Raw genomic sequence first — 17,424 nt, 5'->3', positions numbered from 1 at the left:
ACAAAAGCCATTCAACTGCCGTCTGTCCTAAATGAGCAGGCCATATAGAGCATAGACATCTTAAGCCTTCCTTCTGCTCGCCATTGGCCCACACATTTTCATTCAACTCATCCTCACGACCTGATTGGCCAGCCTTTCTGTCAATCACTACCGCCGCTCGTGATTGGCCGGTCCGAGTTAACGAAAGCGAAAAATCCATGTTCTCAGGTTTTGACACTAGAGCGAAGCCACCCGTCCGGTCAGAAGTAGAGAGAGAGTCGCTTCATGCTTCGCACATGTCCACAAGTAGTACAAGCCAGACTCCAAAGCCGATTTACATCGTCTGAACAAAACAAAGCATTTGCCCTAACATTATGCAAACCGCCTAAAGTTGTGCACTCCACTTGAACTGAAACATGTCGTCGTTTGTCTTTGGCCGGACGAAGCTGCGCTGACAGCGGACTGCGCGGGTAAACGAGGCTGAATGTGACGGCTCGTCGCGTCGGTGAATGAAGAAGCACCAGCCGTTCGCTTCGAAGCAAAACACGTCCGAACATGGCTGACAGAACAGCTCCCAACTGTCGCCTACGACTCGAGTGGGTCTACGGCTACCGGGGACACCAGTGCCGCAACAACCTGTACTACACCGCCGCCAAGGAGATCGTGTACTTTGTCGCCGGCGTCGGAGTTGTGTACAACACACGGGAACACAAGCAGAAATTTTATTTGGGACATAACGATGACATAATCAGGTAGGCACATTCACGTGGATGTTTGTAAGGAAATCCATACATTATTATTATTAGGCTATTATTAGTATTATTTTACCAAATGCATGCCAACTTGGTAATAGTGAACTCAGTGGTGCTGATGCATCAAAGCCAGTGTCAGGCTACTTATATAAGACGTCGCTGTATATTTAATCGCAAGAAAGTGGAGAGCGATGGAGGTGGAAGCTGCTCCGCTGAGGCGCTGTCCAGCACGCCAGGCTGCTGAAGCTGAAGGTGATCTCTGTCACGCTAAGCGGTCGCCCGATCACCTTCACGAGGCTCGCGCGCTGGACAGCGCCTCCGCGGAGCAGCTTACCGGCCAGGACGCGTTCTTCGTGCGTTCTGTCAATGCTATCTTTTCATTGTTTTAGTCCATGTGCATATGCGTCAGGCGGACGTTTGCGTCGCGTCTCGCTGCAAGTTAAAAGTAGTTCAACTTTGAAATGCGCGTCTGGAGACATCTGCTTCCTGTGGATCTTTAGGAGTGACTGCAGAACAGTATCAGCTTTGTCACTCCGCTCCACTCATCTGGGAATCTCCAGCCGGCCTTTACTCTGTACTCTGCCATGCTTTTATTCTGAGCTCAGGGAAATCATATTTTTTTCGTGGCGATTTTGCATGAATTTACATAATACAAAAGCATACTATTTGTAAAAAATATATATATTACTAATGAAAATGTACAAATTCATACAAATTAGCCACCAGTTCACCAAAACGTACGGATTGCCTTTAGATTGTGTTTATCTGGTACAACACAACAGCTCATTTGAAATGGTTACTTATTTCATATAATTTAATTACTGTAAATTTAATAACTGTAACTATAATTTGTTACTGTAAATATAAATTGATTAAATTAATTTTAAAAAACTAACATTTTTAAAGAGTAGCAAAGTAGGGGTGGGCGATATAACCAAAACAGAGTAATTTTATTTCGTGGTAACATTATATGCCAAGATATATTGGGCTGCTGTCACTTTAAGACCTAATGCATAGATCCAATATGTTGACACAGGTCTGATTTATTTCCAAACTGTTTACATTCACTTAACATAACTGTGTTTTACGTGAATATTCACCAAAACAGGCATTTTGATAGAATTTTGTGTATTTGACCATTCAAGTGCAATAAGCTGTGAAAGGGAACTGAATTCGGAATCGCATGCTGTCTAATGGTGCTTTTCCACTGCATGGTACGGCTCGGTACGGTTCACTTTTGGGGGGTTTTCCACTGGGTACAGTATACCTGGTACTTGTTTTTAGTACCACCTCGGTTGGGGTTAAATTAGCACAGCCAGCGAAGGATCGAACGCAACTGTTTTGAACGAAGCACCTTTTTTTTAACAACCAAAAAGTTTTGTTGTCTGTTGCAGAAGAACAGACGTTCCTCTCGTTGATAGCAGAGGAGTGGATCCAGCGAGAGCTTGATGGGGCGACGCGGAATGAAAAAGTTTTTTTAGGAGTCGGGGGAGTAGAGGTGGCGCAACTATAACGACATGTGAATAATCCCGCCCACTCTAAAGCGGTACTGAACTGCAGTGGAAACGCAAACCGTGCCGAGCCGAACCGAACCGTGCCGTGCCGTACCGTACCGAGCCGAGTCGTATCACACAGTGGAAAAGCGCCATAAGAGAGTTTTTCAGTGTAAGTGTTTGTCTAAGACTAATTCTCACCATTCTTTTCTTGAAATATATATTGACACAAAGCATAACCCCATATCTTACTGCATTACAAGACCTGTTTAGCTTTAATTCATTAGCTAATATAATATAATAGCCTTAACAGTTAATTGTCATGAAATGACCTCTATCTGAGGTCATGATTTTGATGTATGTTCTTTTAAATTACATTTGACGATCATCCAAGGTCTATCTGTGCTTAACGTTAATAGTAATTCAGTTATTTAGAGAAAGCTGTATTCATATGCATGTGAAGGTGCTTTTAGCTGACGGTGAAGGCATTATAATTCAGTCACATGATCATCAAGGTTATGGCATCCTACAGGAGTAGGTGTATGTGTGTGTGTCTGTCTGTATGTGTTGTATGTGTGTGGTGTTTCAGTGAGAACTGGAGGGGGTGGTGTTCTGCCTCATCGCCGGTCATCTGCCTCAATTCTCTATTATTAATTAGGTGACAGAGAAACTGACCTTGGTTACCTTGCATTTGCGTGACTGTGTGAAGGTTTGGTGAACACATCACTGTGCATGTGCTGTTATTTGTAATTATGACCAATTATATGCACATTGAAGTGTTTTCAGTCTTATGAAATTGGTTCAAACATGAAATTTGTGTCCATTTACATACATTTACTACCTCCCAGTATGTGCCCGGTGTGCATTTGTGTGTCAAATGTCTCATAGGGACCCATCCATCTCTGGTTACTTCAGTATCAGAATTTGACCCAATGCTTGACTTTCTGGGAGGGCCATTATATGCTATTCCTGCATATCAAATGCGTCCATATGCCAGCAGTGCCCTATTATTAAGTTATCAGCACAGGTTTCTAAATACATAGAAGTCATAAGTGTTATGCTAAGCGTACAGTACAATGCCAAATGATTATTTATATATTCAATACAAGACGGATGGATAAACAAAGACTAAGGCCCAATCCCAATTCTACCCCTTTGCCCTTCCCCTTTCCCCTACCCCTCCGTTTCGCGCATTCACGTGAAGGGGTAGGGGTGTCTCGATTCTCTTTTGGTTGGAGGGGTAGGGGTAAGGGGAATGGCCAGATAGCCCTTCAAACGAAGATTTTTCGGGACCACACTTCAGGTGAAGGGGTATGAATTATCTCAGCGTAAACCGGCTTCAGCGGCAACATGGCTGCCCGAGAGAACAAAAAGACACATAAATGTAAGCATTTTTTGGCATTAATAAAGATTTTAATGAAATGTAATCATTTGTTTTATGTTACATTCAATCGTGAGTTCATATTTACGGTCATGTTACTCAAAGAAATGTTTGCAAAAAATCGCTAAAGTTTGCTAACGTCATATCATTACTGACTGCACGATAGTGCCACAACATATTTTCATGTCTGATCAGGGTGATAACCACCGTAGACATTAAGGGGGGCTAGTCCCCCCAATAATTATAAATCGCTAAACCCTTTTTTCAAATACTGCCAATTCGAGAGAGAGAGAGAGAGAGACAGAGAGAGAGATGAAAGTTGCGTGTATGCACGTTTCTCTTTGTAGAGTGAGTTTACTTCAAAAACAGCGATTTTATCCTCTTGTTGCTGGAAAATATAATGTAGCGATTCAGTATGTAAACTGTTATTAATAAAAGTCGTGGGGCAGCGTTGACAAGTTTCTTTGCTCCTGGATGTGTGAGCTGCGTGATCTCTGATATATGTGTGTGTGTGTCAGTAAGCAGTGCATTAATATAGAATGGTAATTAAAGACTCTAATGCACACCAGCACACCAGTAGGTGTGAGTATTGTAGGAGCTAGATGACGTATGGTGACGTTTGACGGCATAGTATTGGTGTCCCAATTCTTAGGGGAATATTTTCACCCCTACCCCTTGACACTCCATTTCAAGGGACAAGGGGAAGGGGAAGGGGTATAAAATAGAATTGGGATTGGGCCTAAAAGAAGGATAACGAACAAACGAGATGGTTTAACATTTTATTGTTATTGCCAAAAGCAGCAATATCTCTATAACTGAATTACTATTAAGGTTAAACACAAATATACCTTGGATGATCGTCAAATGTAATTTAAAAGAACATACATCAAAAGCATTACCTCAGATGTCAATACGTGACAATTAAAGGGATAGTTCACCCAAAAATGAAAATTACCCCATGATTTACTCACCCTCAAGCCATCCTAGGTGTAAATGACATTCTTCTTTCAGATGAATACAATCGGAGTTATATTAAATAATGTCCAGGCTAATCCATGCTTTATAATGGGAGTGGATGGTAGCCCAAAATTTGAAGTCCAAAAAATTGCACCCATCCATTATAAAAGAAGTCCACATGGCTCCGGGGGGTCAATAAACTCCTTCTAAAGCGACGCGATGCGTTTGTGTAAGAAAAATATCCATATTTACAACTTTATGAATCTTAATCTCTAGCTTCCGCTAACTGTCGTATGCTCATTCACGAGAGAGTGGCGTCCAGAGGATGACGTAGGATGTAGGCGTAGCATAAGCTTCGGTGAGAATATGCTAGTCTCGCGAGAAACAAGTTTTGTTTACAGCAAAGGAAAACCAGTGTCCTCTTGGCTTATATCGAAATCCTCCAACATTTTTCTTTACAAATCCTCGTTTTGTACTACTAATTCGTGACCGGTGTTTTGTTTTGCTCTCTCCTCTGCGCTTCCACGTTCGTCACTTCCGCGTTCGTCACCGATATATATATATACACATAATATTTTTTTTCTATTATGAGATTATTACCATGATAATTCAGCCGTTCTCCAATTTTTTATAACCATGATGCTTCCTGAAGTTTTACTTTTGAGTTTGCTTGAATTTTTTATTGGGAATTTTTTTTTATTATATTTTTTGAATGAAATATTATAATTGGTATATTAATTATATTGTGAAATATTTATACATTGTTACTGTGGGTATAGAAAAGAATCACCCCCCTTTAAAATAATCACATTTTGTTGCTTTGCAGCCTGAAATGAAGATGGACACTTCAGTTTTTGTTTTATCCAGCTTTACTCAGTGCAACTTATAACATCCAAGTGAAAGATATAACACCAACATGTCAGAAAAAACAAACAAACAAAAAAACAGAATCACTGAGTTGGAAAAAGGATCACCCCCCCTCCTAAAAATGACTTGTAAACTCAATCAGGTGCAGCTAATCACCTTCTCAATGGCACACAAAGCCCATTTGACTTTCAATCTGCTGTGGTCATTTTGATTAGCTCAGCATGAAAATAGCTTTCCTGGAGCATTTCAGTCCTTGGTAGTGTGAATGAAGCAAACAATCAACTATGGGTGGCAAGGCACTGTCAAAAGATCTCTGGGATAAAGTTGTGGACAGGCACAAGTCAGCAGATGGATACAAAACAATTTCAAAGGCTTATCAATGCCTAGAAGCACAGTGAAGTGTATTATTAAGAAGTGGAAGGTATTTGGTACAACACAGACCCTCCCCGGATCAGGACGGAAGTGCCAGGAGGACCAAGAGGCCTACAGCAACTCTGAAGCAGTTGCAGGTGTTTCAGTGTTTAACAGTAATTTTAAGGCACAAAAATTTAAAAGTAAATAAATGTAAAATAACAGTGCGTATTTCACTGTAAAAGTTAAAGACCAATCCTGGTTGAAGTTACAAAAGCAATCAAGAGAAGAGAGTGATTTCCTTGTTTTTTGTTGTTTAACATTAAAAACACAGACAGCAGGAATATGCTGCTGTTCTTTTAAGACATAATTCACAGATCCAGTACACTGATACACATGCGTTGTCTTTCTCGACTGTTTAAGACATGACCAACGATGTCTGCAAGGATACTCACAAAGACGGGCATGTTGACATGACATATTTTTTGTGTTAGTTTGCCAGTTCAAAGGCAAATCTTGAAGGAGAAATCAATATTTGACCGGCACGTGCTGTCTGATGAGGCTCTCTGTGTGTGCACGTGCTATGGATGAGTGCGCGCACACACACACACACACCTACCTTCAGACAGGACTTATTCTTTGCTTGAATATTTCAATTAACAAGGCTTAAAAACACACGCAAATGAGTTTAGTTTAAACACAGTGTGTGCTGTTCATGTCTCACCTGCATTCGCGCACTTTTAACACCTGGGTGATGAAGGAATAAATGACTGGTATACTAGCATGCAAACGGCAATCTGTGTTGTTGGTCCTTGTTTTTTGATCATTGCTGTTGTAATGTGGGAAGCCAATAGGTCTGTTTTACACGTTGTTATTTTCAACAAACCATATTCTACATGCATTGTCAGATTTGAGACGAGCTGTGGTGCAAGTGGGGCGGGGGTGGACTGCGGTACGTATTGTGGGTGGTGTATCACGGTTTTTCGGTTCGGTTTGAAAATTGTTACACCCCTACCCAAAGCACACAGCAAAACTGAGCACACAGTGGTTGAAGGAGAAAAAGGTGAATGTCCTTGCATGACCTAGTCAGAGCCCAGACTTAAACCCCACTGAATATCTATGGAATGACTTGAAGATTGCAGTCCACAAATGGTCACCATCAAATTTAAGTGAACTTGAGCAGGTCTGCAAAGATGAGCAGGCAAATATAGCAAACTCTAGATGTGCAAAGTTAGAGACAGAGACATATCCCAACAGTCTAAAGACTGCAATTAAAGCAAAAGGTGGTTCAACAAAATACTGACACAAGGAGGTGATCATTTTTCCAAGATTCTGGTTTTAAATTTCTTTCTGACTTGGTGTTATTTCTTTCGCTTGGATGCTATAAGTGGCACTGAGTAAATACAGCTGGATAAAACAAAAACTGAGTCCGTCTTCATTTCAGGCTGCAAAGCAAAAAAGCACGGGGGTGATTCTTTTCTATACCCACTGTACTTTGATTATTCCAGATCAAATACAGATATTTCTTGTATTGGCTGCGCTGTGTTGTTGTTGACATGGGATTGGCAGTTAATGGTGGAGTTGTTTTGTATCCTCTGTCATTTGCCCTTGAGTAGAATGCTCAGTGGGAGGTGGAGGATGGAGCCCAGAGCTGAGCTACAGATGTTGAACAGCAGCTTGTGTGTGAGAGAGAGAAAGACCCTCTCATACCTAACAGACGTGATGCCCTTTATATCTCACTGTGAGTTGGTCTGTATCAACTCCATTAAGAGAGCTGTGTGATCATGCTGTGCTGTGCCGAGAACTGCTGATATATGTCCCCGTTCTTTGTAAACATTACGTGGCAACACTCCCTCAGGTAAGTGCCAGCATAAGGCATAAAATATTGAACTTTGGGCTGAAACAAGCATATCTCCAAATTTAGACACACATTTAAACATTTAAAGGAACAGTTAAAAAAATTATTTACGCACACTTGTGAGACTCATGGATTGATGTAGTTAATATACCGAATGTCTTTGCTATAGAGCTGAGAGGTATGACAAAATATATATTGTGGTGACAATATGGAGTGTGTATTGATAGAGATTTTGCTACATTGTGTACTGCGTTAAGTAAATATATCCTTGTAGTCCTGGACTGCTTAAAGTTAATGGCACATTAGATCGCTAACGCACGAATGAAAAAATATAAAGCATGAGACATGCTTGATGTTAAAATCTTATGGTACGTCCCATTTACCATTTTTCTGCAGGTGAAATCATTCATTTCAATTATTTCATCAGTCATTTCTGTCGGAATCCATGTTATCATAAATGTTATGAGGTTTCCCCACACAGATGTCACAATGGGTTCAAGATGGTCACTCAAATTCGTCTGGTTGAGCAACAGAAAGCTGCTTGGCTTGAAAGTACAATTTTTTCCCAGCTGGATTTCTCAAAAATGTTGCTTCTGTGACCTTACCTTTAAGTGTGATAATCCCAAAAAAGTCATAATTTTCTGAACTCAAGCTGACTCTTAGACGGCATGCAATATTGAATTCAGCTCCCTTTTGCGCTTGAATGTTCAAATATACAAAATGAATGTAAACAGTTGGGAAAGAAATCCGACGTCTGTCAAAATGTTGGAGTCATGCATTAGGTCTTAAAGTAACAGCAGCCTAATATATTTTGACATATAATGTTATTGTGAAATGAATAAATAAATAGATTTTGGTCATATAAACCACCCTACTTTGCAACTCTTTAAAAATGTACAAAGGTGTCACAAAAGTGTTTTAATGCAGCACATAAAGCATGCTGACCAATTTAATAAGGCTGTTATCGGCCCTTTTTGTCCAGCCGCCATTCACTTCCATTGCGTAGAAAAAGAGCATCCAGCACAGTCTGTAAACTGTAAAAAAAAAAGATAGTCATATGAGTTTGAAATGACATGACTGTGAGTAAGCTGTTACAGAATTAAAATTTTGTACTGTTCCTCTAACACAATGGCTTTTTATAGCTTAGAATTCAAAATAGCACATTTTGATATCTTAGTGCAACCACGTTCGATATACATGAAGATTTATGTTTTTTGGTCCAGAAAAGTCTGCGTGTGAGCATTCATGCATGCCACAGACAGGTGCATGCTGGTCACGCTCCTGAGGCTGTATGCCCTCAGACGTTTGTTTGTTTACTACAGGTGTTCAAAAAAATTTAATAGGGATTGGACATATTAGGCATCGAATGACCATGAGTGACTGAAAAAGATGAAAAAATGTCTGGTGACCTGCTGCATTGTATCCATCCGCCTGTCTTTCATGCGACTGGAAGCTAGTCAATGTATTTTAAGTGGATTTCGCTGTGCAATTTTTGTGTGCATGTCCCTTTAAAAGGTTTAACAGGAATGTTGTGTTTCGTGGGAGATATTTGGGAGGCTGAGTACCATGAAAGGGGTTCTTTCTTTAATAAGACGAGGATTAGGTGACTTCAGCAACATTTGCGTGATGTTTGGTGAGATGCCAGCATTCACGAATGAGCGTGTGTGACTGACTGACATGATTACTCATGAGGGGGGGAAGGGTGGACGTTGTGTCTCGTTTAATCCACGTGATCTAATCAGGTGGAATCTCTCTCTCTCTCTCTCTCTCTCGCTCTCTCACGCGCTCCAGTCCATCTGTAAGCCATGTGCACTCACATGCACTCATTTCTAATGTAATGCTTAATCTGCGCTGCCTCCTGATGCTCTTACTCTAATAGTATCAATGAGTCTGACTGTTTGAATGTGTGCATTGGTGTGCAGCGCTGTGTTTGTGTGGTCTGGGTTGTCAGTTTTAGCACGGATCATGTGCACACAATGCATGAATGTCAGTCAAGGGTTTGGGCTAGATTGTGTTCCCTGTGTATGTGTGTGTGTGTGCGCTAAAACTGAAGCTTCAGTTGCCACCGAGATTAAATGTAGAGGTTTTATACCTTCTATATAAGCCCCTCTGGGCACACTCGGCTTGTTAGCTTTTTGTCAAAGGCCTTGGCAGCTCTCCACCTAACATGATTGAACTATTGCTTTGTGGGCTTATAGAGTAAAACCTCCTCTAGAGACCGAAATCACTGCCCACTGAAATACTGTCAGACAGTTTTGAGAGTCTCGTGTAGTAGGGATGAAATCAGTGAAATATCGGTGCTTCTGTCACTTGTTTTAGCACATTTTAACACCAGGATGAATCCTCATTTTGTAAAATCAGTAATAGGAGTTTTTTAAGATTGAGGCTTTATTGTTTATTTAGCGTGAAAATGAATGTAGACCAGAAGCTTTGACAGACAAAAATAACTTGTTTATCTCCAAGTAAACATGAAATCAAATCTGTTTTGTTAATACATGTTTCTGGTCTCGGTGTATTCCAAAGAAAAAAATGCTTGTCTTTGCAATATTTTATCTGCCTCTTTAATGACTTTCTTTTGCGACTGGCATTGTTAAGATCTCTTATTTTTAGCTCCTGCCCTCGACCACCTGGGTCTTTTCTAGCATGTAATGCCAACATTTCTTAATCCAATCAATTCCCAAAAAACACTGGTCCAGAGATATGAATGGGTATTTTTCAGTAATATTGTTTTTGAATATTTGGGCTCACAAAAATATGAATATATGATTATTTGTTTATTTAAATTTTATTTAAAGTTAACTTTTGATAGAGACATTGTGAAATTAAAATTAATAAATTTTTTAATCACTCTTTTCAGGAAAGGATGCATTCAATTGAGCAAAAAGTAAAAGTAAAGACATTTATAAGGTTAAAAAAGACTACTATTTCAAATAAATTCTGTTCTTTTGAGCATTCTATTCTACATTATATTTCACAAAGAAGCACAACTTTTTTCAACATTAACAATAAGAAATGCTTTTTGAATCCCAAATCAGTATATTAGAAGGATGTGACACTGAAGACTGGAGTAATGATGCTGAAAACTCAGCTTTGCCATCACAGGAATAAATTATATTTTAAAATATATTAAAATAATAACAGTTATTTTAACAGTATTCAACTTTATTTTTGATCAAATAACAGCAGCCTTGGTGAGCAGAAGAGTCTTCTTTCAAAAACATTAAAAAACCTACTGATCCCAAACCCTTGAATAATAGTGTGTATGTATATATAGATATATAAAAGTCTAAAACAAATGCCTGTTATATAGCCAGATTTTTATATAGATCTCATAAAATCCAAATTCATGTTCTATTATTGTGTGAGTTTGTGTGCGTATCAGGATGAGCCCACTCTTACGTTATGCTTTGGCATAATAAGCATGCTGCATGTATGTTGACAAGATGCAGCCATGCATGTATGAGCCCATTAGAGTGATGCTAATGCTGGGAGACAGGCGTCCTGTTCCTACTGGTTTCACCGTGATCAGTGAGGCTTCCCTCTTCCCAGCAATGAACCGCTCCTCTGGCAGGGAATCCCCACCCTTTCTATAGCAGTTCCAGTGAACGCTACAATCACCCTCTCATTCATTATCCCAAAGCGGCTTATCTGACACATCTACACACATCAAACAGCCTGACATACAAACACACACCAGCACATGGCAGTGTAAATGTCCTCTCTTTGCAGAGTGCTCTTGGACTGTGAGAGGTCTGTCAAAGTGGATAAAAGCGTCTTGAGACCAGGAGAGGTGTCCCTTCATGTGCCTGTTAGTTCATGATCTATTGCAGGAGGGTTTCGGTGATCTAATTTCAGTATCTGCCTATGCCATTTTAATAAGAAAGGTTATAATCTAGATTGTATTCTTAGAGAAGTTCTTTAGACGTGCAATATAATTTGCTGTTTATTAAAGGTGCACACGGTCATTTTTGGTTAATGTTGCACTGTGCGATATGGCAGTTGTCTTGGGTGTATACTGACACCTAGTGGTGTGAGTGCAGCGGCATAAACGCAAACGTTTTCTGTTACCAATAACATTGTAGATTTCCTTTTTCACAGTCAGCCATGATTTATTTAAAACATGAGTGAAATTGTCCAATAATGGGGGTTACAAATATAAAGCAAGTAGTGTTCATCTGATCATGTGGTCTCAATAGGACAGCCCCCATTAAGCACTTCACTCCATGTAAAAAGAAACCGCTTTTATTAGGCTACTGATATGCCTGGAGTATTCATCTGATTTGAGTGTTATATAAACATATTTTTTCAAAAGTTACATTAATGAGGAAAAATTGCTTAGTGTAGCTTTAAGAAGCAAAGATTAACTGGTCCTGATATAGTATTGTTACAAAAAGCCTGAAGTAAAGTTTTATGAACAAGTAATATTGAATATGTAACATAATAAGTAATATTGAATATTCATTTCACATTGAAAAATACTCTTAGGCAGGGAAGTCAGAGTAAAAGCATTCACCAAAGCTGATTTATTATTATTATTATTTTGAAATATTATTGCAAAATCAAAATTCATGTTTTCTATTTTGATATATTTTAAAATGTAATTTATTTCTGTGATGCAAAGCTGAATTTTCAGCATCATTACGCTTCATCCAGCAGCATTTGCAGTTGTGTCTGGCACTCCTGGACATTTGGGGGTTTTTTGCAGACAGGTGCTGAGCATGAGATGTTATTGGTTGTCAGGATTTAGCTTGCTCTGTAGAAGCCAAGGCATGCAAGATAAATACTGACTTTTGGAAATGTGCTTATCCTTTCCTTCCTGGTAATCCACAATAAGGGCAGGCAAGGTGACTGCTGCAGTAGCTGCTCTGACCTGATTTGGACACCATCCAGAATGTGTGTGCGTGTGTGCGTGTGTGCAGGCGGCACGGATGTGACATAATATACCCACATGTGACATACCTATCTTGCCTCCCAGTCTTATTTGACTATTATTTATATAATATTAATTTCTTATTAATATTTCGAAACAACTTTATTTGAATATTTTCAGTGTTTTAATTGAATTTAATTTAATAATTTTAGTGCATTAACTTAATGTTAATTGCCAAGGCAACTTTATTTTTATTTTCATTTAAAGCTTTTCATCTAATATTTATATTTTGTTTCAGCATTATTTTAATGAACAAAAACGCTTTTAGTTGCTTTAATTTTAGTTAACAATAAAAACTCTGCTTGCTGTCTCAGACCTACAGTCAAGATCAAATGAAAACTGAGCTGATTGGAAAACAAAAACAGAAAAAACTTCAGGCAGCATTTCAGAAGGGTCAAGTTGTTTGACACAAACAAAAATTAGTCTCTGAGTGATGGAAGTTCAATATTTCTGTTTTGAAATGTTTTGCCAACTGAATAATTGACATCCATATCCACAACAGTGTGACATATTGAGTGGACTGCACTTCTAATTAAACGTGTCAAATTAAACACGGCTTCTACTTTGGCTATAGTCTGTAAAATGTCTTTTATTTGAGTATTTGCCCTAATAAAAATATCTTAGGCTTCCTCTTCAATGACTGTTGACCTTTTCTGGTTTGTTGATTGACTGAATCTCCAAACTGAACTGAGAACCAAATAAAGAAACGCGCCGCAAATGCTCACAACACAACCAAATAAAGAAACACAATACTAGAATACGAGAATATAGAATACGAGTATACTTTTTGTGTGCAAAAGAAAAAAAAACTACTTTATTCACCCTGGTGCCATTTTGGAGAATATCCGCTGGATGTAAACAGCGTATGCTGCATGATGCAGCTGACACAGAACAGCATACGTTGTTTAAGTCCAGCGGATATTCTCCAAAATGGCACCAGGGTGATGCAGAGGAGACGAATTGTTGAATAAAGTCGTTTTTTTTTTCTTTTGCGCACAAAAAGTATTCTCGTAGCTTCGTATGATTGCGGATGAACCACTGATGTCACATGGATTATTTTACAGATCTCCTTGCTACGTTTCTGGACTTGGGATCATTTCAGTTGCGTTGCTGTCTATTGTAGCGAATTTAACTCAATGACAGGAAATATGAATAATTAACCATAACTAGTTATAATTAACTATTCATATTTTAGATCCACTGTAGATATTTAGCTGACCACTCAGGGTCAACCGTCAAAAGTTGTGTGTCTGATTGGTCCAAATGCTACACTATGCAGGGTCAGATAGCTCTCAGATTCCATAAAAAATATCTTAATTTAATTGTTTCTGAAGATGAACGAAGGTCTTACGGGGGGTTTTTTCTCTCTCTCAGCAAATATTGATATGTTCAAAAGTTTGGATCAGTAAGTTTTATTCAGCATGCACACATAAAATTAAAATAAAAAAAATCAAGTAAAGGCCAGAACTTATATCCCACAATTCTATTACATCTGCTGCTTCATTAACAACTCCGGTCTATTAAAAAGACCTTGTATGTGAACTGATCTCTGTCAGGTGGCACTGCAGGCTCCAGCTGTCCAACTTTACATTTCACTTCCCACTCCTCCTCTTGTTACCATGACGAGCTTCTGTTTCTCACCCTGGAACTTTCTGCCGTTAGTTAGCGTGTCTCTGCTGCCGCTAAACGCCTCCACCCACCTGCCCACTCAAGCAGTCATCCAAGCAGTCTCCCTTTAGCGAGAGACTCCATACAGCAGCGCTGAAGTTCTGCACTGTTGGCCTGTCCACCCACTAAAGGCCTCCACCGGACACATTAGCTAATAGGCTGGGGTAATGGTAGGCTGTACATCACAGGAACGGCGCAGAGACAGCATTCTACTTACTAAACGAGCTCATTAGCTAATAGAAAAGGTAATGTTGGAGAAACAGGAAAGAGAGGGAGAGCTAGATCTGAGGGCAATTTATATGTATTGTGACTCAAATCTTGATCATTGAGACACTGATGTAATATTCAGTGACATAATGAGCGAGTTACATGTCATATCACCTCCTTGACTAAACGTGTGATCTCATTTACCATTGCTTGATGAAATTTCACAGGCAAAACTGAGTCATCCCAATAGGAATTTGCATGATCAAGAGCTTCATTTTTGGTTTGGTTTGGGTTAATTATGTTACCCTGAAGTAAAAAAAACAATAATTATATTGCCTAAGCAATCCATTTCATTTTCATTTAGTTTAACCTGATGTACTAGAATAACTAAAACTTAAACTGAAATAAAAATGAATAAAAACTTTAACTGAAGAAACTTTAACTCAAATTAAAATGAAAACTGAAAAGACAAAATATTTAAAGAAATTATATCTCAATTATAGTAAATTAACACTGCTCTAAATGATGTTTCATTATGTGGGCAGGAAATATTTTCCATTTTTACTCAAATGTCACAGGATGATCTTAAATGCAACTTTTAAGCAAATTGACAGCTTATGTTATTTTTATATTTACAAAAAGCCGAGGCTCCAGATTTTCATATCGCTCATTAAACATGCAGATGAAATTGGCAGGTCATCGTCTAATGAAATACTACAGAGAGTAGGTTCCTCTGAGCCCACGTAGCGTGTGTCATCTGATCATGTCAAATCAAAGCAGAATATCACAGCATTTATATGCAGAGAGATCTCTAACTAGCTATATCTAGTCACTGAGGAACACATGATCATATTAGTACAATTTGTATCTGGAAAGCATCTAGAGAGCAATTATTCTTGTTAAGTAATGATTAAATTCACATGACTATGATGTATGAATTTACTGATACCATCTGAAGCACTGTATTCAAGTTGAACACTATTATTATTTGAAAAAATTTATAAATTTAAAACCTAAGTACATATTAAACTTGGACATAAATGATTCCTCAGATTGTGTGACTTGTTGAGGAGAGGTGTGCTATTGCTTTTCTAAGCTATCAGACTTATTTTATCACAACAAAACAAAATCCTGTTAATTTACATAGAAGGAAGAATCTGAATCATATGTAAGGATCAGAATATTGTACCAAAGTCCCTTTAAGGCAAGTCATTTCACCCGGCGACCGTCTTTGAAATGCCTCTCTGGCATGCAAGTGCAGCTCCAAATTCTCCAAAACCGTTCGCTAGGCTTACAATTAAATTTCATATTTGAAATCACCAATGCAATCTGACAACAACCATCTCATAAATGTTGTTTCTTATGCTCCAATAATTTTTTCAGGCTAGATCAGCCAGTGTGCATGTGCAGTCCTAAGCGCGCGTCTCAGAACGCTGAATGTTTCTAGAGCAACCGGGACTTCTAACGGCAGCTGCAGTGATGCAATGACTTTACCGATTAGCGATAGGCTCTTTACTCAGAAGGCAGGGCTTCCTTCGATAAAGCGGCCATATTGAGCGTTGCATTTTTTCCCCATTCAAAACTATACGAGTGACATGTCTTGGGTATTCTATCGTCTTTGATTGTACAGACTTGTGCTGGGATCTTTTTCGCAAACCTAGCAAACACCCAGAACACCTTAGCAACCAAACAGCCGCGTGCTAAAAACTAGGGATGTGTGATGTGTTGGTGCCATATTGGTTAGCAATCAATATGTCTTAAAGGGGTCATATGATGCGATTTCTTGTTTTCCTTTGTCTTTTGAGTGTTAAAAGCTGTTCCCTAGCAAAAAACACTCAGAATGACCATAGCAACTGCAAAGCATCAGCCTGGCAACCACCCTAGCAAGGTTTACAGATAGTAGCAGCACTCGCATTTCCATTAGACAATGTAAAAATCAAATTCACGTTTTAATCTGTTCCCTGACAGCTCTGCCCTGGGTCACACACAGACACTTAGAGTGAGTGTCAGACTGTGTTTTTGGAAGTGTGTGTTTTGAGGACAACAGAGATTTGACCCATCTGTCCCCTGGGCAGGATTGAATGCGAAATTTGGAGTTAATCCCTCCATCTTCCTGCTAATGAGACAGGCTGGGGGCAAACACATACTTACTAAGCAGTGGTGAAGGCTAAATAGAACCCTCGCTGTAATCCATGGGCTTGAGCTGACCCTGTCTGTGTGTTTAGAAACCGATTCAAGACTGACTACACCAATCTGACTCACAAAGGGGAGAAGAATGAATATGAATATGAGTGTGTTTATTTGTATGCAACTACAAAATCTGTGCTGGATGTAGTTTGTATGGCAAAATTCCCCATCTTGCAGGCCGATTCTGAGTTCCAGTTTGCGGTTATGAAAGATGCACATTCTGGCATATTGTTTGAATATATACCAGTCATTTGATCATCATTATATTAGTTTCTATGATCATGTACACTAGGGGTTTGGCCAGTTTTTGTCAAATATGTTGATTCCCTTGCAAGGGTCTTAAATTTAAAGGCAGCTGTATATCATGTATAAAGTATTTAAAGGGGTCCTATTATGCTCTTTTACAAAGTATTGATTTTGTTTTGGGGGTGTACTAGAACAGGCTCTCATACTAGGTTGTTCGAAAAACACATTATTTTTCACATAATTTACATTATTACAACACCTCTCTCCTCAGTCTGGCATGAACGGCTCGAATAGTTCCTGTATCAAATGAAGGCCCGCCTTCTGAAATATGAAATGTGCTGTGATTGGTTAGCTGGGCCAGTGTGTGCTGTGATTGGTTAGCTGGGCCAGTGTGTGGTGTGATTGGTTAGCTGGGCCAGTGTGTGTTGTGATTGGTTAGCTGGGCCAGTGTGTGCTGTGATTGGTTAGCTGGGCCAGTGTGTGCTCCGATTGGTTAGCTGGGGCAGTGTGTGCTGCGATTGGTTAGCTGGGGCAGTGTGTGCTGCGAT

General features: G+C 39.2%; 1 protein-coding gene and 1 long non-coding RNA gene across 2 annotated transcripts in view; both read left to right on the top strand.

Moving 5' to 3' along the window:
- Nucleotides 1-220: 220 nt before the first annotated feature.
- Nucleotides 221-17,424, top strand: part of LOC107561663 (echinoderm microtubule-associated protein-like 5) — a 124,969-nt gene continuing 107,765 nt past the window's right edge. Inside the window, exon 1 of the mRNA XM_016246135.1 lies at nucleotides 221-731. Coding sequence (XP_016101621.1) covers nucleotides 535-731 — 197 coding nt within the window. The 5' untranslated portion in view covers nucleotides 221-534. The remainder of the gene's footprint in view (nucleotides 732-17,424) is intronic.
- The window catches only part of LOC107561680 (uncharacterized), a 6,697-nt gene continuing 2,227 nt past the window's right edge, over nucleotides 12,955-17,424 (top strand). Inside the window, exons 1-2 of the long non-coding RNA XR_001605885.1 lie at nucleotides 12,955-12,969; nucleotides 13,811-13,812. This is a non-coding gene — a long non-coding RNA (uncharacterized lncRNA). The remainder of the gene's footprint in view (nucleotides 12,970-13,810; nucleotides 13,813-17,424) is intronic.

This window comes from Sinocyclocheilus grahami, unplaced genomic scaffold (genome assembly GCF_001515645.1).
Source record: "Sinocyclocheilus grahami isolate Dianchi unplaced genomic scaffold, SAMN03320097.WGS_v1.1 scaffold787.1, whole genome shotgun sequence".
NCBI classification, from domain to species: Eukaryota; Metazoa; Chordata; class Actinopteri; order Cypriniformes; family Cyprinidae; genus Sinocyclocheilus; species Sinocyclocheilus grahami.
The sequence above is the reverse complement of the archived record's forward strand: the minus strand, read 5'-3'. Positions and strand labels throughout refer to the sequence as shown.